Source organism: Symphalangus syndactylus, chromosome 12 (assembly GCF_028878055.3).
Source record: "Symphalangus syndactylus isolate Jambi chromosome 12, NHGRI_mSymSyn1-v2.1_pri, whole genome shotgun sequence".
Lineage (NCBI taxonomy): Eukaryota > Metazoa > Chordata > Mammalia > Primates > Hylobatidae > Symphalangus > Symphalangus syndactylus.
In genome coordinates, this window is record NC_072441.2 from 46,742,200 (window position 1) to 46,765,462 (window position 23,263).

The 23,263-nt window shown below is 40.2% G+C and overlaps 1 protein-coding gene across 5 annotated transcripts in view; it reads left to right on the forward strand.

The window, feature by feature from the left end:
* Nucleotides 1-2,943: 2,943 nt before the first annotated feature.
* The window catches only part of MTF2 (metal response element binding transcription factor 2), a 59,955-nt gene continuing 39,635 nt past the window's right edge, over nucleotides 2,944-23,263 (forward strand). For 3 of the 5 annotated variants that reach the window (XR_010117473.1, XM_063625498.1, XM_063625499.1), the window contains exon 1: nucleotides 2,944-3,229. Coding sequence is in view for 2 of the 5 variants with exons in the window: in XM_063625498.1 (XP_063481568.1) it covers nucleotides 3,225-3,229 (5 nt within the window). In the remaining 3 variants the exon portion in view is untranslated. The remainder of the gene's footprint in view (nucleotides 3,230-23,263) is intronic. The other 2 variants (XM_063625500.1, XM_063625501.1) reach the window with 1 other exon arrangement.

The window sequence follows — 23,263 nt, forward strand, 5'->3', positions numbered from 1 at the left end:
ATGAAATTGTCAGAAAGCAGATAGCAGATTGCCTAGGGCTTGGAAGGAGGGTTGACTGCAAATGCACATAATGAATTTTTTGGGGGTGACGGAAATGTTTTAAAAGCGGATTGTGGTGATGATTGCACAATTCTAGTCACTGCTTATTGTAGACATTTAGGAACTGAAAGCGACAGACATTCTATCTCAACCCAAGCTTCCACGATTACCATAGCATGGGGGAGGGAGATGTGTCTCTGCTTCTTAAAAATTCTCCCGAGAAGTGATACATGTCACCCATTTTATTGGTCAAAGCAATTAACTTCAGGGGTGCAAGAGAGTGCAAATTTTTTTTTTCTTTTTTCTTTGAGACAGAGTCTCCCTCTGTCGCCTAGGCTGGAGTGCAGTGGTGCAATCTTGGCTCACTGCAACCTCGGCCTCCTGGGTTCAAGTGATTCTCTGCCTCAGCCTCCCAAATAGCTGGGATTACAGGCATGCACCACCACGCCCGGCTAATTTTTGTATTTTTAGTAGAGATGGAGTTTTGCCATGTTGGCCACGTTAGTCTGGAATTCCTGGCCTCAAGTGATCTGCCCGCCTTTGCCTCCCAAAGTGCTGGGATTACAGGCGTGGCCACCGCGCCCGGCCAGAGAGTGCAATTTCACTACATGTCTGGAAGAGAGGGGAACCAGAATACTTGTGAACGACCCTAAGGATGATCACAGAAATACATACAACAATAAAGGGTACAGTTTACTCTGATCAGAATTCACTCTGCTTTATATTTCTGAGGAACCACAACTACAGCAGGTTTTTTTTTTTTTTTTAGGCAGTCTCACTATGGCTCAAGTGAGCCTACCACCTCAGCCTCCTGAATAGCTGGGACTACAGGCAGGGGCCCAGCTAATTTTTAAATTTTTTGTAGAGACAGGGTCTCACTATGTTGCCCAGACTGCATACTGGTCTTGAACTCCCCAGCTCGAGTGATCCTTCTACCTTGGCCTTTCAAAGTACTGGGATTACAGGAGTGAGTTGCTGGGGGCTGGCTGACAGGTATTCTTTATATTTGACTGTGACTCCACTCCCTGAGTGTCCTTAAATCTCTGAACACTGGTTTCCTTAAATGTTTGCTTACACCTTTGCACTCACACATTTGCACAGAAAAATAACACTTTTTTTTGATAGAGGCATAATTTACTTCTCTAATGTATAAGAGATTAGAATACTTTTGTGTAGCCAAAGAACCTAAATTATTAGAGTTTCTGAGGTGGAAATGAATGCGTCTGAAGTATTGAATCACTGAAAATTTTGAAGTTGAGGCTTAGTGACCACTTTACAGAAATGTTGAGAAAAACTTAGACCAAATGTTCTCCAAAACAGATGTTCTATGATTAGCCTTAGCTGCACAGCAAATATATCTGTTTGTGCAATATCTTTATTAATTTTTGGACTGCATCTACTTTTTAATATTTTATTTATTTATTTACCTTAATGCCACGTTCCTGAATGGGAATGCATCTACTTTTTTTGTTGTTTTGAGATGGACTTTTGCTCTTGTTGCCTAGGCTGGAGTGCAATGGCACGATCTTGGCTCACCACAACCTCTGCCTCCTGGGTTCAAGCGATTCTCCTGTCTCAGCCTCCCGCATAGCTGGGATTACAGGCATGTGCCACCACACCTGGCTAATTTTTGTATTTTTAGTAGAGACGGGTTTCTCCAAGTTGATCAGGTTGGTCTCGAATTCCCGACCTCAGGTGATCTGCCCGTCTCGGCCTCCCAAAGTGCTGGGATTACAGGCGTGAGCCACAGCGCCCGGCTGCATCCACTTTTTTTAAGTCAAAATTCTCCTCAGCCAACGTATGAAGGTCACTTAAGACGAATTTATGAGAGACGATGATCAGAATTGAAATAAAGTGAAACCTGAAAGGTAGTAGGTAAGTAGATACAGTGAGGGTATAGCAAGAAGACAGATTTAAAAGATTAGGACTATTATTCAGGAGAAGCAGAGGAGTGGAAGGGTACGACCACAATATTTAAAGTATTGAATGGTATTGGATAAAACGAATATGCTTATTTGCCAAATTCTGAGATCACAGGCTGAGGGAACCCCTTTTGAAGTATGAGCCAAATGAGCCTAGACCACAAGAGGTACTTTTTCAGAGAGAAAAAATATGGAGTTCACTATCCCTGTGACGTTAATATGGGACAAAAATATAAAATGGTTTTTAAAATATTTTGACGAAATTATAAAGAAAGATTCCACACGTGGCTACTAAGAGGAGCTGGGTTGTATCTAGGTGTAAGTTAAAGAGACAAGCATACAATCTCACAGCTTGTCAGTTGGGACCCCTGTAGGCAGCAGAATCTGGGCAGGCTAAGGGTCTGCACTAATAAACAATTCTGTTTTCTTAAACCATTTGGCAGGGGACTATTCTCAGATTTCATTACAACTAGGAAGGACTGCAAAGCGGGTAAACAGAAAACAACCTTTCATCGTTAGGAAAAAAATCGTCTGAAAGTCTTTCATAAAAGCAGCTCCTGATAAGGAGTTTGGGACTGGACAGTGAATCGCTGAATAAAATTTAATCTCGACATCCTGGGTCTTCTCCCCGCTGAAGGAAATTCTGACAGCAGGCCTTAGGATGAAGGTAGAGGAAACGTGCTTCAGTTAAGGTTTTCTCCAGGGAAAAGAAATCGGCCCAGCAAGATGCACAGAGCACCGTCAGGACCACTCACACCGAAGGTCGCACACGACCCTTTCCCGTATAACAGAGCCAGCCTGCTGACGATCAGGAGCTCAGTGTTCACTATTGTGTTAGCCCCGGCGGCGGAAGGACTGAGCCTCACTGCAACGTTAAAGAGTCCTTCTTTGTTCAGCCCCAGCCGGAGACGCAGGGCGCGGTGTTCCTCCGCGCTCGCCGCGCAGTCTCTGCCCCCCCGCGGCTTTGGAGAGCTGCCATTCGGCACCGGAGTCGCTCCGCGCTCCCAGAATGCACCGGCAGTCCGCGGGAAACCAAAATGGCGAGGGGCTGTATTGAAGTGGGCTGTGTTTGAGGCCGGTGTAAGAACGCTCATTCTACCCCCAACCCTTGTCTCCAAGGACTTCGGTTTGTGCGTGCATATGTGCCGGGTACCCGGTGGGGCGGGTGCCCAGTAAGTGCTCGGACTCGCAGGGGAAGCGCCCACGGGGACGGATTGGTTGTTTTTTCCTGTATGAAGCGGTTGGCACCACTGAAGTGACCGAATGAGGTGAGAGACCTTGGCCTGGGAACCGACTCTTCCGGAGGAGATGGGGGTGGGGGGAAAGGAGAAAGAAAGGAAGCAAGTATAAAAGGGAAAGATGGAGGACCAAGGTGGGGGTGGGGGCTCCTGTATGTGGGTGCCTTTGCATTTATGTGTATATTGAAAAGAATAGATGAAGAGGAGTAGTCAGTTGAGCGTTGGAGAAAATAGGGACTAAAGGAGCGAGTAGGTCGTTGGGGGAGTCTGTTGGAGGAACAAGATGAAACGTTGAGACGGGGAAGCTGTGTTTGGAGGGCAGGAAGGAACCTGGGGGCGGGAGACGGTTGGAGGGGCAGGATGAACCTGGTGACGAGGGGGTGGGGAGCCGAGAGGAGGAGCCGTTGGGAAATGGGGGCTGAGGGAAACGTGGGGAGTAGAGTGGAGGGCTGCCTGGGACCTTAACAGTGCGCAAAGGGAAGTAGCAGCTTGGAATCGAGGGTGGAATTGTATGGAATTGGAGTAAAGGGGGTCGAGTGTAAGTGCTGGTAAGGATAAGGGGAACACACTGAAGTGGAGGTTGGAAGCACAACCTGAAAGCTTAAAGGGAAGCGGTGGGAGGGAAAGTGAGATGGGGGAAAGCTAGGTACCTTATATTTGGAGCTCACCAAAAATCTGAGGCCTTTCTTCTGTTTAATTAAACCTAACTCATAATCTACATCTAGGATGTAGATTTGTATTGTATTCATTTTTACAACTGAGATAATTGCGGCTTAAGGAGTTTTAACTAATTTGCCAAGATTTCTTAACATGTTTCGGTAGTGCCAGAACTCTAACTCCGTGTTTTACAATCTAGTGTCCTTGGTTGCTAGAATTTTTCTTTGGAAGCAATTAGAGGGAACAGATGGATTTATCGGGGTGATCTGACTAACAGCAAGGTTTGTGAACAATGGGAAAAGGCTTATGGAATGTTACTCTATTCTTTAAAACATTTAACTTTGGTTGAAGATAGAAACCGTGTAACACTAACTTAAATGTGAAAACCTAGCTAGGCCTGTGTGTAATACATAGGAAAGCACCATGTGAGGTCAGTACAGAGCTAGAAATATGTAAATAGTACCTGATTTAATTTGACTCCAGAACCTCCGGTGGTAATAGTAGTTACTTTCTCCTTCAGATCGATTCCATGTGACCCTCCTGTATACCTAGCCTACAAGCTGGTTTCAATTTCCGTGGTTTCATTCTCTCTTGGGAATTCCTTTTTTTTTTTTTGTCAGCAAATTTCAAAGATAGTTGCATGTAGAAGTAGTTAATGTGGATAAAATGTAATTAAATTCATTAATAACCTTTTTAAGATTTGAAAATGCTTTAAAGGGAGCTGTTTTGACTGACGGTTTAAGTGCCCGATAGTTTAGTTATAACTTGAGAGGGAATACAAAATGACTGTTGTTTTTTCAGATTCCTAAATATAAAAATGTATTTGAATTCACATTTTAAAATTAGTTCACCTGCAGTTTTTTAAAGTGCTAAAAATGTTCTAAATATTTGAATTAAGAATGCACCTGCTTCCTGATACTACATTTATAATGTTAGTAGGTATTAAGGGAAATGTGTAACTATCAGGATGAAATGCATACACAGTTTTAGAACTAGTGGTACAGAAATCATCTCGTTAAGCCTTTTTTCTAGATGACACAATTATATTTAATAGTTCTTTAAATTATCCTCGTTGCCTCAAAGCTCTGTTAGGAAAGACATTCTGTGTATTTTACTGTGGGTCATTAACTCTTTGATTTCATGGATTATAAATATTCCTTTTTGTGGGATCTTTGAAGGATAATTTGCTTTAATCATTTTTCAGCATGATCTTTACATCTGACTTGAGGAAACTGGCAGTATATTGTTAATCTATATTTTAACAGAGAAATTTGCCTCTGAGGAGTTGCCATGACCAACATCTGTAGCTTGATGGTTCTGAAAGTAAAACTTAACTGCTGTTTTAGTTAGTCGACACTTCCATGAACGATCTTTGATGGTTAATATTTTTGTACTTTGTTTTCCCTGTTCTTCAGGAAAATTTGTTTATTGCTGTGAAATCCAGTATAACCATCCTAAATTGGAATGTAAAAGCTTCCTTGTGGATATTTCTTATATATTAGAGTAGTGCTATCTAGTAGAAATTTCTCCAGTGATGGCAGTGTTCTGTATCTGCTGTATGCAGTACAGTAGCCACTAGCTGCATGTGGGTATTGAACACTAGAAATGTAACTAGTGAGACTAAGAACTGAATTTATAATTTAATTCATTAAAACTAAAATTTAAATGGCCATATGTAGCAGTGCTACTGTATTGGACAGCACAGTGTTAGGGGTTATTGCATCCATGTATTTGAGGAATTGTTACAGTCATTAACCATGGAAACCACAGGAATCCAAGGATGAGGAAATGCCTTAGAACTGAGGAAGTTCAGATTCTTTTTGTACATTTAAGATGAAGTATTCATTTTTACCACATACGTGTCTTCTGTCATATTTCTGTTTTCATATAACATTGCAATCGAATAATGAAAGATAGTGCCCTCTCTGGTTTTTTTAAAATATAAGATTCTGCTTCCTGTGTCAAAAAACAACAAAAAATGGATATTAGGAACGTTTTGTTGTTTAAAAAAATTACTTTGTTTTTACACTTCGGTAAAAAAAACTTAAGGAATATTTCAAACATAATACAAAGTGAGCAGAATAGAATAGTGAACTTTTATGTATCCATTCTTTTTTTTTTTTCTCTGTAAAAAGAGACAGGGTCTTGCTCTGTCACCCAAGCTGGAGTGAAGTGGTGCTGTCATAACTTGCTGCTGCCTCAAACTCCTGGGCGGAAGTGATCCTCCTGCCTTAGCCTGCCGAGTAGTTAGGACTACAGGTGCACACCACTACACCTGGCTAATTTTTAAATTTTTAATTTTTTTTGTAGAGACGGGATCTTACTGTGTTGTCCAGGCTGGTCATGAACTTCTGGCCTCAAGCAGTCCTCCTGCTGTGGCCTCCTAAAGTGTTGGGATTGAGCCACTGTGCCCAGCCCATTGTTTTTATTATTTTTTAAAGGTTTATTTTTAGGTAAAGTTTACATATATTGAAATGCACAAATCTTAGCTGTACAGTTTTTAATAAGTTTTATTGAGATATAATTTATATACTGTAGTTATATGTACATAATTCACATGCGTTCTTTGAAGGTGTACAGTTCAGTGATTTTTTTAGCATACTCACAAAGTTGTGCAGCCATTACCATTACTTAATTTCAGAATATTTTCATCATCCCAAAAAGAAAATCTTAATCCATTAACAGTCACTCCCCTTCACCCGTCCGCTATCCTCTGGCAACCACTAATCTACCTTCTGTGTCTATAAATTTGCCTGTTCTGGACATTTCATATAAATGGAGTAGTACAATATGTGGCCTTTTATGTCTGGTTTCCTTCACTTAGCATGCCTGTATTAGTCCATTCTTGCACTGTTATGAAGAAATAACTGAGACTGGGTAATTTATAAAGAAAATAATTTTGATTGGCTTATGGTTCCATAAGCCATACAGGAAGCATAGCTGGGGAGGCCTCAGGAAACTTCCTGTTGAAGTGGCCCCCTTGAAGTGGCCAGAGCAGGAGGATTAGAGATGGGGCCGGTGCTACACGCTTTTAAACAACCAGAGAACTCAGTATCATGAGAACAGCAGGGGGGGATATCTGCCTGCATGATCCAGTCATTTCCCACCAGGGCCCTCCTCCAATGTTGGGGGTTACAATTTGACAGGAGATTTGGGTGGGAACACAAAATCCGAACTATATCGTTAATGTTTTCAAGGTACAGCCATGTTGTAGCATTTATAGTCACTTCATATCTTTTTAGGGTCAAATAATATTTCATTATATGAATATACCTTTTTTTGTTTGTCTACTCATCAGTTGATGGATGTTTGGGTTGTTCCCACATTTTGGCTATTGTAAGTAATGCTGCACTGATCATTCATGTATAGGGTTTGGGTGAACATGTTTTCGTTTCTCTTGGGTACACATATCTAGGAGTGAAATTACTGGGTCAGATGATAACTCGGATTAGTGTTTTGAGGAACTGCCAAACTGTTTTTCAAAGAGACTGCGCCATTCTACAAGCTCACTAGTGATTATCTTGTGAGTGATTATCTCACCAGTTTATCCACATCCTCACTGATACTTGTTATTGTCTATCTTTTGATTATAACCATCCTAGGGTTTGAATTGGTATTTCATTGTGGTTTTGATTTGCATTTCACTTATGGCTAATTATATTGAGGATATTTCCACATACTTCTTGGCCATTTGTATACCTTCTTTGGAGAACTGTCTATTTAAGTCTTTTGCTCATTTAAAAAATGGGGCTGTCTTTTTATTCTTGAGTTATAAGAGTTTTTCATATGTTTTGGATACAAGCCTTTTATCAGATATGATTTGCAGGCTTTTTTTTCCCCCATCCTATGCATTGTCTTTTCACTTTCCTGATGGTGTCCTTTTAAGCACAAATATTCTTAATTTTGATAAAGTTCAATTTATTCCTTTTTTTTTTGCTTATGCTTTTGATGCCATATCTAAGAGCTTTATAGTTTTAGCCTCTACATTTAGGTCTGTCATCTATTTTGAGTTAATTTTTTATATATGGTGTGAGGTAGGGGTCCAGCTTCAGTGTTTTGCATGTGGATACCAGTTTTCTAGTACCATTTGTTAAAAAAACCAATTCTTTCCTCACTGACTTGTGTTTGACAATCTTGTCAAAAATAAATTAACCATACATGTAAAAGTTTGTTCTTGGATCCCAGTTTTATTCCATTGATTTATGTGTCTGTACTTAGGACTGTACCATAACATTTTAATTACCATTACTTCATAGTAAGTTTTGAAATTGGGACGAGTGAGTCCTCAAGTTTTTTTCTTTTAAAAAACAGTGTGGCTATTCTGGGTTCCTTTCACTTTTCCATGTAAATTTTAGGATCAATCTGTGAGTCTGTGCAAAAAACTCAGCTGGGATTTTGGTAGGTATTATATTGAATCTATAGATTGATTTGGGAAGACTTGCCATTTTAATATTATTAACATCTATGAACATGGGATGCCTTTCCAGTTATATAGATCTTATTTAATTTCTTTCTCTGACATTATTTAGTTTTCATTGTACAATTCTTGAACTTTGTCTGTTAAATTTATTTCTGAGCCAGGCACGGTAGTCCTAGCTACTCAGGAGGCTGAGGCAGGAGGATTGGGGTAGGAGGATTGCTTGAGCTTAGGAGTTTGAGACTTCAGTGAACTATGAGAGCTATGATGTGCCACTGCACTCCAGCCTGGGTGACAGAGCAAGGCCCTGTCTCTAAAAATGTAAGTATTAAAAGAAATACTTTGAACATATAGAAACAAAGTAAACCATTTTCCTTGATAAGATAAAGCATCACTTTCTCCTATCCTCATTTAATTTAAAGTTCTTATCAGTACTTGAACCCCACTGTTGATTCTCAGTTCTGAGGATTTTTTGATAGTAGTTAAAGAATTCCCCCATAATCAGGGAGATAGAAGGGTAGTTTGTGAAGCACTTATCTAGTATTAAAAATACTTTTAAAATTTCAAAGCATTGTCATTATAGTATAGTTATGGATCCTAATTACATTACCTTTTTTCTTTTTTTTTTTGAAATAGAGTCCAGGCTGGAGTGCAGTGGCACCATCTCGGCTCAGTGCAAGCTCCGCCTCCCAGGTTCATGCCATTCTCCTGCCTCAGCCTCACGAACAGCTGGGACTACAGGTGCCCACCACTATGCCTGGCTAATTTTTTTGTATTTTTTAGTAGAGACGGGGTTTCACCATGTTGGCCAGGATGGTCTCGATCTCCTGACCTCATGATCCACCTGTCGTGGCCTCCCAAAGTGCTGGGATTACAGGCGTGAGCCACTGCACCTGGCCTTTTTTTTTTTTTCCATTAAAAGAGACAGGGTCTCTTTGTTGCCCAGGCTGGAGTGCAGTGGCGTGATCATAGCTCACTGTACCCTCAAACTCCCAGGCTCAAGTGATCCTTCCACCTCAGCCTCCTGAGTAGCTAGGACTACGAGTGCATGCCACCACACCTGGCTAATTTTTAAAATACTCTGTAGAAACGGGGTCTTGGTATGTTGCCCATGCTAGTCTTGAACTCCTGGCCTCAAACAATCCTCCTGCTTTGGCCTCATTAGGTGCTGGGATTACAGGCATGCCACTGGGCCCACCCAGGGCCAGCTTTTAGCATCCATAGGTTCTATGGGTCATACTGCAGAACTTGAGTATCTGTGGATTTTGTATCCTCAGGAGGTTCTGTGACCAGTGCCTTGTGGATACCAAGGGACAACTAAATAGCATATACATAAACCAGTAACACAGTCGTTTGTTATCAGTATTATGTATTGTACATAATGAGTATATGTGTAAGACTTTATGCTACTGGCAGTGCAGTAGGTTTGTTTTATACCAAGAGCACTGCAAACACATTGTAAAGCATTGCATTACAGTGGTTACAAAGTCACTGGGTAATTTGAATTTTTCAGCTCCATTATAATCTTATGGGACCACTGTTGTATATGTAAATCTGTCGTTGACCAAAGTGTTACTGTGTAGCACATGACTATGCTTAGAAGGAAGGATCAACTATGTAAATAATGGAGGAGGCCAGGCGCATTGGCTCATGCCTGTAATCCTAGTACTTTGAGAGGCTGAGGAGGGCGGATTGCTTGAGGCCAGGAGTTCGAGACCAGCCGGGCCAACATGGTGAAACCCTGTCTCTACTAAAAATACAAAAAAATTAGCCAGGTGTGGTGGCACATGTCTGTAATCTCAGCTACTCAGGAGGCTGAGGTTCACTTGAACCCAGGAGGTGGGGGCTGCAGTGAGCTGAGATTGCACCACTGCACTCCATCCTGGGTGACAGAGCAAGACTCTGTCTCAAAAAAAAAAAAAAAGATGAGGAAGAAGGGCAATTTTGGTAGTAGGTACAATATGTATGAATGCCTTGGGTGGAAAAGATCTTGGTTTGTGAATAATTGATAGGCAGCCCCGGGTGAATCTTTTTTTTTTTTTTTTTTGAGACGGAGTCTTGCTCTGTCACCCAGGCTGGAGTGCAGTAGCACGATCTCAGCTCACTGCAAGCTCCGCCTCCCTTGTTCACGCCATTCTCCTGCCTCAGCCTCTCCGAGTAGCTGGGACTACAGGCGCCCGCCACCACGCCCGGCTAATTTTTTTGTATTTTTAGTAGAGACGGGGTTTCACCGTGGTCTCGATCTCCTGACCTCGTGATCCGCCTGCCTCGGCCCCCCAGAGTGCTGGGATTACAAGCGTGAGCCACCGCGTCCGGCCCGCCGCGGGTGAATCTTGAGATGCAAAGACATATTCCTATGGGAGAAGAAAACTAATATATCATATTTGACTTGTAGCTTTATCAGCCTTGTAATTATGTTAGTTTCCCAGTTTTGTTGGTGTTTGAAGAACTATTTATAAAGTCCTTTTGTATTCATCTATATGAGACTCTTAAATACAGGGCTTTGAAAATGTATACTACAGGCAGCTGTCTTTGAACTTTTTCTTGTGTCAAAATTGGGCAGACAGCTACAGGTTGAATATCCCTTATTTGAAATGCTTGAAACCAGAAGGGTTTTGGATTTTAGACTTATTTGCATATACAAATGAGATGTCTTGGGGATGAGACCCAAGTTTAAACACAAAATTCATTTAAGTTTCATATACACGTTGTATGCTTAGTCTAAAGCTTATTTTTTCCTTTGGGACACTGAATAAACTGTGTTGTACCACCTACGTTTTGACTACAACCTGTCATGAGGTCAGATGTGGAATTTTTCACGTGTGGTCAATGCTTAGAAAGTTTCAGATTTTGAAGCATTTCAGATTTTGGACTTTTAGGTTAGGGGTGCTCAACTTGTATTAGTATCTGAGGACACTTAACAACCAAGTTGAACCATCTGTAGAAATGCATCATTTCATCACTGGTAGATGACTTCAGTTAGACCTGTAAAAAAGGCCTTAAGGCTGGGTGTGGTGGCTCACACCTGTAATCTCAGCACTTTGGGAGGCCAAGGTGGGCGGATCACCTGAGATTGGGAGTTCGAAACCAGCGTGACCAACACAGTGAAACCCCATCTCTACTAAAAATGCAAAAATTAGCCAGGCGTGGTGGCACGCACCTGTAATCCCAGCTACTCAGGAGGCTGAGGCAGGAGAATCGCTTGAACCCAGGAGGCGGAGGTTGCAGTGAATGGAGATGGCGCCATTGCATGGCAGCCTGGGCAACAGAGCGAGACTCCATATCAAAAAAAAAAAAAAAAAAGCCTTAATGGCAAAATATACTGTGGACAAGAGGCTGGATACTGTGGATACTGGCAGTGAATGACCTGATTTCATTCACCATTTGCTAAATCTGAAAATATTCTTGGCCTTCCCTACTGTATGTAACCTCGGTTCATAATTGGGATCCAAAAGTGACAAATATCTAGAATAACTTTGTCTCAGAAATAGTATCACTTAACTGGGGTTTACCATAGTAGAGCCAAGTATTACCTATCTTTCTTTACAACTTTAAGGAAGTAATTTTACTTCTGAGTTCCAGATTTTTCATTTGTTAAACAGTAGTCTTCCCTTCCTATTTTATGGCATTATTAGGAGGAGAAAATGAGATGTGAATGCTTTTGAGAAAGTTAAACAGTATAGCAAGATGAAGATATTTTCAAGCCCTTATGATCCATATGCTCTACTACCTACTAAAGATCCAGTTCATACTTTTCTTTGTAGTGGTTGGAACTTTTAAAACTCTAGGGTATAGTTAGTGGCTTGCAGCAAGAGCCTCTCAGTTCTCCTGTTTCTTTCTCCTTGGTCTTAGGACCAGAGTCTGCAGGATTATAATGAAAATGCTGAACTTTCCAGTTCGTCCTTGCCTGAATTGTTAGTGGAGGCTCATTTTATGTAGTGTAATCAACTTTATAAATTCTGGACTTGAACATGAATGTATATACCCGTACTTAATTCACATTTATCTGTGGTTTTTATGTATATTATTGGCCTTGTTGGTTTTGGTGTTTTAAGTCTGTAGTTAACCTTTCTTTGTTACTCATTGTATATGTGAGATAATATCAAGGATTCCTTTGGCACAAATAATTTAGATGGCTGTGGATATTGTGATGTAAAGATTTTGCCAGTTGTCATATTGGCTTTTAAAAAACTCAGATATATTTTTGAAATCTATTACTGTTTCTGAATGTTTGGTATTTACCATTTTGAAAATACTTGATATGTTATATTTAACAATGTCATTTACAATTTTCTTTTTGAGACAGAATCTCACTTTCTTGCCCAGGCGGGAATGCAGTGGTGCGATCTCGGCTCACTGCAACGTCTGCCTCCTGGGTTCAAGCAATTCTCATGCTTCAGCCACCCAAGTAGCTGGTATTACAGCTGTGTGCCAACGTGCCTGGCTAATTTTTGTGTTTTTTAGTAGAGATGGGGTTTCACCACGTGGGCCAGGCTGGTATGGAACTCCTGACCTCAAGTGATCTGCCTGCCTCGGCCTACCAGACTGGAGTGCTGGGATTACAGGCATGAGCCACCATGCCCAACCTCATTTACAATTTTTAAAAAAAACTTAAGATCTGTATTTTTTATAGTTTATAAAAGTTTTTTTGTGATCACAAAAATACATGTTTTTGGTAGAAACACGTAAACATACAAAGATGTTCTATAAAACTGACTTTTTATCGTACATTTTAAGATATTTAAAAAATATTTTCTGAATTTCATGAAGAGTACTAAAGCCACACTCACATTGTAAACACCTCTGTTCATTGATCTGTTAGGTGGTTAAGCTATTTTTAATTCTAGGGGGCTCAGGCTGAACTTGAGGTTGGGGAGGAGAATTTGCCTCTGCTTTTAATTGCAATTTTCAAGTGAGGTGAAAGTAAGTAAAATTTGTAAGAGCTTTTTTGGCTTTTTAATTCTAGGTAAATACATAAATAAATTTGGGTCTCTGTAATAGAATATGTGCTTTTATAGGGTAGTGATATTTGCTTGATAAATGGAGGATTTACTTACTATTGTGTGTATTGATAAATACAGACTTTGATTGGTTTATTCAAGAGAGATTTTTAATTCCCTACTTTATGCCATACCTTGAAAAGTTTTAGAATTCCAGTGATGAGCAAAATGTTTACTTTCAATTGTAATTCAAAATGCAAATTCCAGTTGTTTACATGGAGTTATTAGATTGTAAATTTCTAGAAAATTGTTTGATTCTGCCTTAAAAAAATGAGAGAGATGGAGCCTCTCAAGAGTGCAGTGGTACAATCACAGCCCTCATACTTCACTGTATCACTGTAGCGTTTGAACTCCTGGGCCCAGGCTATCTTCACACTTCAGCCTCCCAGGTAGTTGGGACTACATGCTCTCACCGCTATGCCTGGCTTAATATTTTCATTGTTTTAGAGATTGTGTGTGTATGGGGATCTCGTTATGTTGCCCAGGCTGGTCTTGAACTCCTAGCCTCAAGTGATGTTCCTATCTCAGCCTCCCAAGTATTAATAGCTTGATTGTACTTTTTTTTTTGAGATGGAGTCTCACTGTGTCACTCAGGCTGGAGTGCAGTGGCGCAATCTTGGCTCACTGCAACTTCAGCCTCCAGAGTAGCTGGGATCTCAGGTGTGCACCACCACGCGTGGCTAATTTTTTTTTTTGAGATGGAGTCTCGCTCTGTCCCCCAGGCTGGAGTGCGGTGGCGCGATCTCGGCTCACTGCAAGCTCCGCCTCCCAGGTTCACGTCATTCTCCTGCCTCAGCCTCCGGAGTAGCTGGGACTACAGGCGCCCGCCATCACGCCTGGCTAATTTTTTATATTTTTAGTAGAGATGGGGTTTCACCATGTTAGACAGGATGGTCTCCATCTCCTGACCTCGTGATCTGCCCGCCTCAGCCTCCCAAAGTGCTGGGATTACAGGTGTGAGCCACCATGCCTGACCAATTTTTGTATTTTTAGTAGAGATGGGGGTTTCTCCATGCTGGCCAGGCGGGTCTCGAACTCCTGACCTCAGGTGATCTGCCCTCCTTGGCCTCCCAAAGTGTTGGGATTACAGGTGTGAGCCACCGCGCCTGGCCAGTTTTTATATTTTTAGTAGAGATGGGGGTTTCTCCATGCTGGCCAGGAGGGTCTGGAACTCCTGACCTCAGGTGATCTGCCTGCCTTGGCCTCCCAAAGTGCTGGGATTACAGGCATGAGCCACCGTGCCTGACTGATTGTACTATTAATATATCTTTTACACAGAAGATTCAGGTTTAATCATCAATGTATGAAAGTAAGAGAGTAGGATTGTTAGAATATGAATATTCTTGGTAATGTTATTTTTCCTAGTTTTTGTTTTGTTTTGTTTTGTTCTTTGAGACAGAGTCTCACTCTATCACCCAGGCTGGAATGCAGTGGCATGATCTCGGCTCACTGCAAGCTCTGCCTCCCGGGTTCATGCCATTCTCCTGCCCCAGTCTCCCCAGTAGCTGGGACTACAGGCGCCCGCCACCATGCCCGGCTAATTTTTGTATTTTTAGTAGAGACAGGGTTTCATCGTGTTTGCCAGGATGGTCTCCATCTCCTGATCTCATGATCCGCCTGCCTCGGCCTCCCAAAGTGCTGGGATTACAGGCGTGAGCCACCACGCCCGGCCTATTTTTCCTAGTTTTAACAATTTCTCCATTTTTGTAACCAGTAGCTTGTATGAATGTTCAAACATTTTTTTGCCCCTAAAACTTTTTTGACCTTTTTGAGGAGCTAAACTTTTAGAATAAGCTAAACTCAGCCTGTTAGTCCTCACTTCCAAACCCCATGCAGTCTGGCATTTGAAGTCAGTGCTAGTATGTGACGTTTGAATTGTTATATTCAATAAACAGTTTTTATTACTCATTTTACTTAACCCGTGTGGTACATCTGGTATACTACTACTTAGTTGTATTTTCTCATTTTTTTGGTAATATTTTACTCTCTGGGTTATCTTTGTATTTCTCTGGTGACGACTTTCCCTCAGGATACTTTTATAAAAAAGCATTTTAAATTTTGTATTTAAAACATGGCAATACAAGATCTTGCCATGTTGCCCAGACTAGTTCTCAAACTTCTGGCCTGAAGCAATCCTCCCACTTCAGCCTCCCAAAGTGCTGGGATTATAGGCGACAGCCACTGTACTTAGCCCCTCTGGAGTTGTTTGTCCATCATTCAAATAAGAGTTTTCCAGAGATTCCTATACTTACCTTTCATGAACCGTTAACTGGTGGGGTGGAGATAGTGTACTGACAAGATTGCCAACGTTTCATTTTAGAAAGTAAGAATGTTTTAAACTGTGACCACCATCATTGCATAAAAGATACTTACATTTAAGAATATAGGAAGGATATGCCCTCAAAATACAGAGTGGTCGTTTAAGTTAACTAAATTAAATAGTGAATACATTGTTCTTGCTTTTCTTAGTTTGCTGTAGATCGGTACTGGTTTATGGACTTGAGTTGAGAACCACTGCCTTAAAACAATTGTTTCTTGAGCTGTTTTAAGGAAAGGGAGTGTGGAGTTTCTGTTGTCTCATGTCAGAGAAAACTATAAAGTATTTCTTAACATATTAAAATCTCCAAGAAGTCCTTTTGTGAAAAAGCCCCACAGTTTACCTGGTTACTGGGATGTCTTCTTCTACTTTTTCTTTGATAATTTTTCCCCCACCTTTTTTCTGTTTTCATATGCTGGATGTCTTAGATTGAGCCTTTGGTTGTCTTAATCTGTTTTCTCTTATTATCTATGTTTGGTTTTTCTTCTCTTGAAATTTTTATTTTGGCTATAATTTTATTTCTTAGAGCCCCTTATTATTTAATGGATGTAATATTTTCTCAGATCTCTGAGGATATTAATTGGTTATTGAAACAGTTTTTTCACATACCAACTATTAACATTCTTTGGAACTAGTATTTCAGAGAATATCCTTTTGAAACACTACCATGGATGTTGATGTTACCAAGGGTTTGTCTTCACTGCTTTTATCATTTTCTATCTTTTAAAAAGTAAATTTGGAATATTTAATGGCATGCTACTTGCTAAAAGTTTAAAACATCAGATAATTTTGAAATTAAAAGGCTTTTTACCAAAACAATGGAGTTTCTTGTCTGTTTCCTCCACTGCTTCCCACTCCTTAGAGGCAATAACTTTTAACCCTTAGCTAATTCTTTATATCTGTAAATAAAATAGCACTGCATTTAGATTCATCAATTTTATATATTTTTTATAATGTTAGATGAGAAGGAATGAGGAGAGGAATAAGGGGGTAAGCTTTCTCTATAAATATATTCTCTATAACATAATGTTAGATGAAACATAATGTTATAGAGAAAGCTTTCTCTATAAACATGTTAGATGAGAAAGAAATTCATTGCTCCTCTCCTCATTCTTTCAATATAGTTATATAAAACATTTTAAACTATTTTCATTTGTGAGTATATAAAAATTGTTTACATATGAAGAACCATGTAGAATATGGTACCACTAAGTAGTGGTGAGGGTTAGTTAATGCTTGTAAAGAATTTAGAGGCCGGGTGCGGTGGGTCACACCTGTAACCCCAGCACTTTGGGAGGCCAAGGCAGGCAAATCACGAGGTCAGAAGATCGAGATCATTTTGGCTTGCATGGTGAAACCCTGTCTCTACTAAAAATACAAAAAATTAGCCGGGCATGGTGGCACACGCCTGTAATCCCAGCTACTCGGGAGGCTGAGGCAGGAGAATCGCTTGAACCCGGGAGGCAGAGGTTGCAGTGAGCCGAGATCACGCCACTGCACTCCAGTCTGGGCGACAGAGTGAGACTCTGTCTCAAAAAAAAAAAAAAAAAAAAAAATTAGAATAGTGTCAAACACTTGTTAGCTGTTATTTCTAGATTTACATTTTTTTCTTATACAACTGTGTCTAAAAATTGCCTCATTAAAAAACAAAATTTGCCTAGTTTTCTTTGAACATTAAAATCGTCATACATCTTCAGCTGTTCCACAGAATGTCTCACAGTGCACTTTTCCACAATGTCAATCTGTCATATAATTTATCAGTGCCATTTATTTTTCTTAGAGATATCCTCCTGGAGTTCTTCTGGAGTTCCGCTCTAATTTGGACTGGTTCTCTAGACCTGCTGCATGGAAATTGTCTTGGGGCTTTCCTTTACCATCATCCTGGGAATTCCTTTCTCTTCCCTTCTGTGTGACATACCTTGCATTCCGTGCCTGCCTTTTATTTGGTTTACTCCGTCTGTTTAGTTTTATTAAGCTCAAATAAAGTGTGCTTGGGGGATAAATCTTTAAATACTTTATATGGCTGAAAGTGTTCTAATTTTCACACTCACACATACACTCTCTTTTTCTAAAATTACATTTTAGAGATAGGGTCTCTCTGTGTTGCCCAGGGTGGAGTGTAGTGGCTATTCACAGGCATGATCATAGTACACTACAGCCCTGAACTAGGCTCAGGCGATCCTCCTGCCTCAGCCTCTGGAGTAGCTGGGACTACAGGAATGTGCCACCGTAGCCCAGCTTTACTTACTCTTTTTAGTCCCTTGATTGATAATTTGACTGGTTATAAAGTTAATTTTCACCCAGAATTTATTTTTCATTCAGATTTTTAAGTGAATAGTTCCACTGTCTTCTGACTTGTAATATTGCTGTAATGATTATTATTCTCAGTACCTTTTTAGTTGCCCTTTTATCTCTTTGTAAACGTAGTATCTTTGTCCTTGATTTTCTTAGAAGAGGTCTTTTTTATTCAGTTTGCTGGACACTTGTGGCCTTTTCAATCTGGTTACTTCTTTCAGTACTGGGATGTTTTCTTCTACTTTGATAATTTTTTTTCCACTTTTTTTCTGTTTCCACATGTTGGATATTTCTGATTGGTCCTCTAATTTTCTTAATCTGTTTTCTCTTATTTTCTATCTTTGTTATATAAGGTGAAAACTTTTGTGATCACACCAGGGTCAAAAATAGAACATTGCCAGCTAACCCAGAAACCCATATTGCAACCCTTTCATCCCCCAGATAATCTCCATCGTGACTTCTATGGTGATTATTTTTTCTTTGTAGTCTTATTATTCAGATATGCATTTTGAGGATTGTAGTTTAATTTGCTAGTTTTAAAATACATGTTTTAAGATTTTTTTCAGTTACAGGTTCTATCTTAGATCTTGCCTCTTTTTTTCTGTGCAGTTTATTTGTGGGAGAAACCAGGTCATTTGTCATGTACATTTCCTAACCTGTATTTTGCTGTTGCATCCCCACTGTGTAGTTGAACACATTTGAACACATTTCTCTGCATTTATTATAAATTGATGTCTAGATCTAGAGGCTTACCAGGTTCAGGTTTGCCTTTTGAGGGGGTGAGGTGGGCAAGACTATTTCACATGTGCTGTGTGTTCTCCCATCAGGAAGCATGTAATGTTTCTCTTGCTGTGCTCTTAGCAGCTACTGATGCTCAGTGCATAGATCTATTTATTCATTAGGTGTTGCAAAATGGTGATTTAAAACATTTTCTTTTTCATTTATTGGCTTGAATATATTTATAGAGAAAGTTTACTTCTATTTTCAGCTGGCACCTTACCTGTTCCCCTCTCTGTGCCTTGTATTTCCCTTGATTCAGTTCCTTGAAAGAATAAACATTCCATATTCTGATGGGATGGACAGGGTAGGAGATGTGACTTGGGGGTTCCAAGTGTCTTTTTTTTCAGACATGGTCTTGCTCTGTTACCCAGGCTGGAATACAGTGGCTGGATTATATAGCTCACTGCCGCCTCAAACTCCTGGGCTCAAGTGATCCTCCCACTTAAGTGTTCTGAGTAGCTGGGAAGCTGGGACTACAGGCACATGCCACCATGCCTGAGTAATTTAAAAAAATTTTTTGTAGTGGTGGGGTCTCCTTATATTGACCAGGCTGGTTGTGAACTTCTTGCCTCAAGTGATCCTCACCTGGCTTACAAGTGTCCTTTTATACCAACTTCTACATATTTCTTCATTCTTTTTATTTTATTTTATTTTTGAGATGGAGTTTAGCTCTTGTCGCCGAGGCTGGAGTGCAATGGTGCAATCTTGGCTCACTGCAACCTCCGCCTCCTGGGTTCAAGCGATTCTCCTGCCTCAGCTTCCCAGGTAGCTGAGATTACAGGAGTCCGCCACTACATCCAGCTGATTTTTGTATTTTTAGTAGAGACGGGATTTCACCATGTTGGCCAGGATGGTCTTGAACTCCTGACCTCAGTGATCCGCCCACATTGGCCTCCCAAAGTACTGACTGGGATTACAGGTGTGAGCCACCCTGCCTGGCTATTTCTTCATTCTTTTTTTTTTTTTTTTTTTTTTAATTTTTTTTTTTTTTTTTGAGATGGAGTCTCACTCTGTCACCCAGGCTGGAGTGCAGTGGTGTGATCTCAGCTCAGTGCAACCTCCACCTCCCGGGTTCAAGCGATTCTTCTGCCTCAGCCTCCCGAGTAGGTGGGACTACAGGTGCATGCCAACATGCTCAGCTAATTCTTGTATTTTTAGTAGAGATGGGGTTTCACCATATTGGCCAGGCTGGTCTCAAACTCCTGACCTTGTGATCTGCCCACCTTAGCCTCCCAAAGTGCTGGGATTGCAGGCGTGAGCCCCTGCACCCGGTCTATTTCTCCATTCTTAATGCTCCCACTTGACCTCTGTCTTTTGAGTCTTGTGTCAACAATTCTTTAGTCTTTTGAGGTTCTGTAGAGCAGTGGATTTGCTTCTCATTCCTCATTGTTCTTTTCAGCTGACACTTATGTTTAATTTTCTTCCTTATTTTCCAAGCATTCATTCTTCCATCTGCCTTCCATCTTCATATATTGTGATTTAGAATTTCACATGTAACATGAATGTGGAACATCATGTATGGTTGAAGATGGAGTGTATTTTAATTTTTTCTTTTCTCTTTGTTTTGTCATGAAAAGGAGCAAATAAATCTTTACTCTCCTATCTTAATACAGCAAAGTCCTACTCATCTCATTTTCACTTCTCATTTCTATCCAGGGCCCCAAATACGTATTATTAATATGTTACAACTTCTAAATCTTCACTTCCAAACCAGATTTTCTGAGCTGTGGATCTTAATAGCCAGCTGCTTCCTAGACTTCATGAATAATCTTTCCCAAATGTTTTCCAATTTTATTAGTTTTTTCAGAGGACCAGCTTTTGGTGCCATTTGTTCTGTCATATGCTTTTTTCTTTTCTCCTGCGTTAATCTCTGTTCTTTTATTTTTCTACTTTTTGGGGGCTTATTTTCTTTTTTCTTCCTTCAACATGAGATAGCTACTCAATTCATTAACTTTTTTTCTTTTCTATTATATGTATTTTGAGACTTATCTCTCCAACTACTGCTTTAGCTGCATCCCACAAGTTTTTAATACGTGCTTTTTGTTGTTCAACTTCGAATACTTGCTAATTTCCGTTATGATTTCTTCTTTGGCCCATGGATTATTTAAAAGTGTATATTTTATTTTTTATTTATTTATTTATTTATTTTTTTGGAGACAGGGTCTCGTTCAGCTTCCCAGGCTGGAGTGCAGTGGCATGATCATGGCTCACTGCAGCCTTCATTTCCTGGGCTCAATTGATCCTCTTACCTCAGCCTCCTGAGTAGCCGGGCCTGCAGACATGCAGCACCATCCCTGGCTAATTTTTAATTTTTTGTAGAGATGCGGTTTTACCATGTTGCCTAGGCTGGTCTCGAACTCCTGAGCTCAAATGATCTGCCAACCTTGGCCTCCCAAGGTGCTGGGATTACAGGCCTGAGCCACTGCACCCAGCCTAAAAGTGTATGTCTTGATTTCCAAACTTTTAAGTTATCTTTTTATTGATGTTGGAGTCTTACGGCATTGTAGTCATGAAATACATGCTGTATGATTTTATAGCTTAAAATTTGTTGAGACTTGCTTTATAGATCAGTATATGGTCAGTTTTTGTAAATATTTTGCCTAGCAGACATCCTTTCTTGGATGAAAGAGATGATTTAAACTTGCTACTACTTTCCTCCTAATTTCCCCCATACCATCTTCCCAGTTTCCCAAGTTAAAAACTTGGGAGTTGTTCTGAATTTCTCCTTTGCTCTCAATACCACATAAAGTTAATTCTTAATGACTGTCTGTTTTACTTTTAAATTATTTATTGTTATAAGAGTGATGCCATGATTATTTTTAAAAACTTGGAAAATATAAAGTATGAAAATTAGGTTACTTAAAACCCTACTATCCAGGGATTTTTAAAAATTCCAATTTCTTCTTGGCCTGATTTCAGGTTTTTCCTTTCTTTTTTTTTGAGATGGAGTCTATCTGTCGCCCAGGCAGGAGTGTAGTGGTGCGATCTCAGCTCACTGCAACCTCTGCCTCCTGGGTTCAAGCAGTTCTCGTGCCTCAGCCTCCTGAGTAGCTGGGATTACAGGTGCATGCCACCATGCCTAGTTACTTTTTGTATTTTTAGTAGAGACGGGGTTTCACCTTGTTGGCCAGGCTGGTCTCGAGCTCCTGACCTTAAATGATCTGCCCGCCTCAGCCTCCCACAGTGCTGGGATTACAGGCATGAGCCACCACGCCTGGCCCTTTTCTTATTAATAGATTATTGCAGATTTATTTGGGTTCCCATCTTTTTCTCTCTTTTGCATAGTGTTTGTTTATTCAGCCAGTATTGAGAATCGATGTGTGCCAGGTACAGGGGATATATAACAGTAAATAAGACAAAGAGGCAATGTCTCTACTCTTATAGCTTGGTCTTTTTTCGTTTGTTCATGTTATCTATGCCCCTTTCTCTCTAATTTGAGCTACAGTTATACTGCAGTTTTGTTCCTAGAAAAGTGTGTGTTGTCTCATGACTTTGTGCCTTTACATATGTTCCCTAGGCTTATGAAGTCCTCTCTAAGGTTCATCTCTGAAACTACTACTCATCCTTTAAGTCTATAGTTAAAAGCTAAGTCTTGATGAAGTTTTGTTTGTCCCTGTCTTTTGCTTCTGGATAGATCAGATATTTTTCTTCTTGTGTTTATTCATTATAGGAATTACACTGCATATAGTTTTTTTGGTGTGCACATGTGTTTCTCTACAAAGGCTATGTTCCTTGGTGGTATGTACTGTATCTTTCCACATTTGTCTCTCTTAACACCTGGCATGGTACCTGGCATATAGCAGGCATTGTATATTTGTTGAATGACCAGAGCCATTGAGTTTAAATACAATAATCATGTTTTCCTTAACTCTCATTGGACTCTTATTATAAAATGATTTGGGGTATGGATGTTTTGGTTGGTTAAAATGTTCTGTTTAATTAAAGTATACTCTGAGATACCAGTTTTCAAATATAAGTTGTCAGTAGGTTAGGAGACAAATTATATATGTTGGTTGTTTATAAGAAGGCTGCATTTTTGCATATGAACCATTACAAATAGGAATTGGGATTCCAAGTCAGTTGGTCTGTAATTTGTAATATAATTTATATGCAGTATTTATGATACTTAATACCTACTGTAATGGTTTCAAAATTTTAACTTTGTTCTCTAATGAATGTGTTTCTTCTCAGTGTTGCCCAGTTGTAAAACTAGGGTATCTGCTGATTCTGAGCCACTAGTAGCAACCCCTGACCATGGGTTCCAGCAAGGTGAGGGATGAGAGGATGACATTTACAGATGGTAAGAGGGGGATGTTTGTCTATATCGTAAACAGATGGACACTACCCACCTATACCCGGTTGTCTAGCCCCTCAGGTAAAGAATGTAGAGAGGGTTTTTACATTGATAAGGTCCTGAAGAAAGACCTCCATATTTTGGCAGAGTTTATCAGTCTTAAGTGTTGCCTCCCTACCTGATCACACTAAGGCAAAGCTCACCTCTCTACAAATCCTGCATCATATGTGAAGAGATCCCATGTAGATTTATATAACCTCAATCTTAACTGTCACTGGACAACTAAGGGCCACTGAATAGTTGA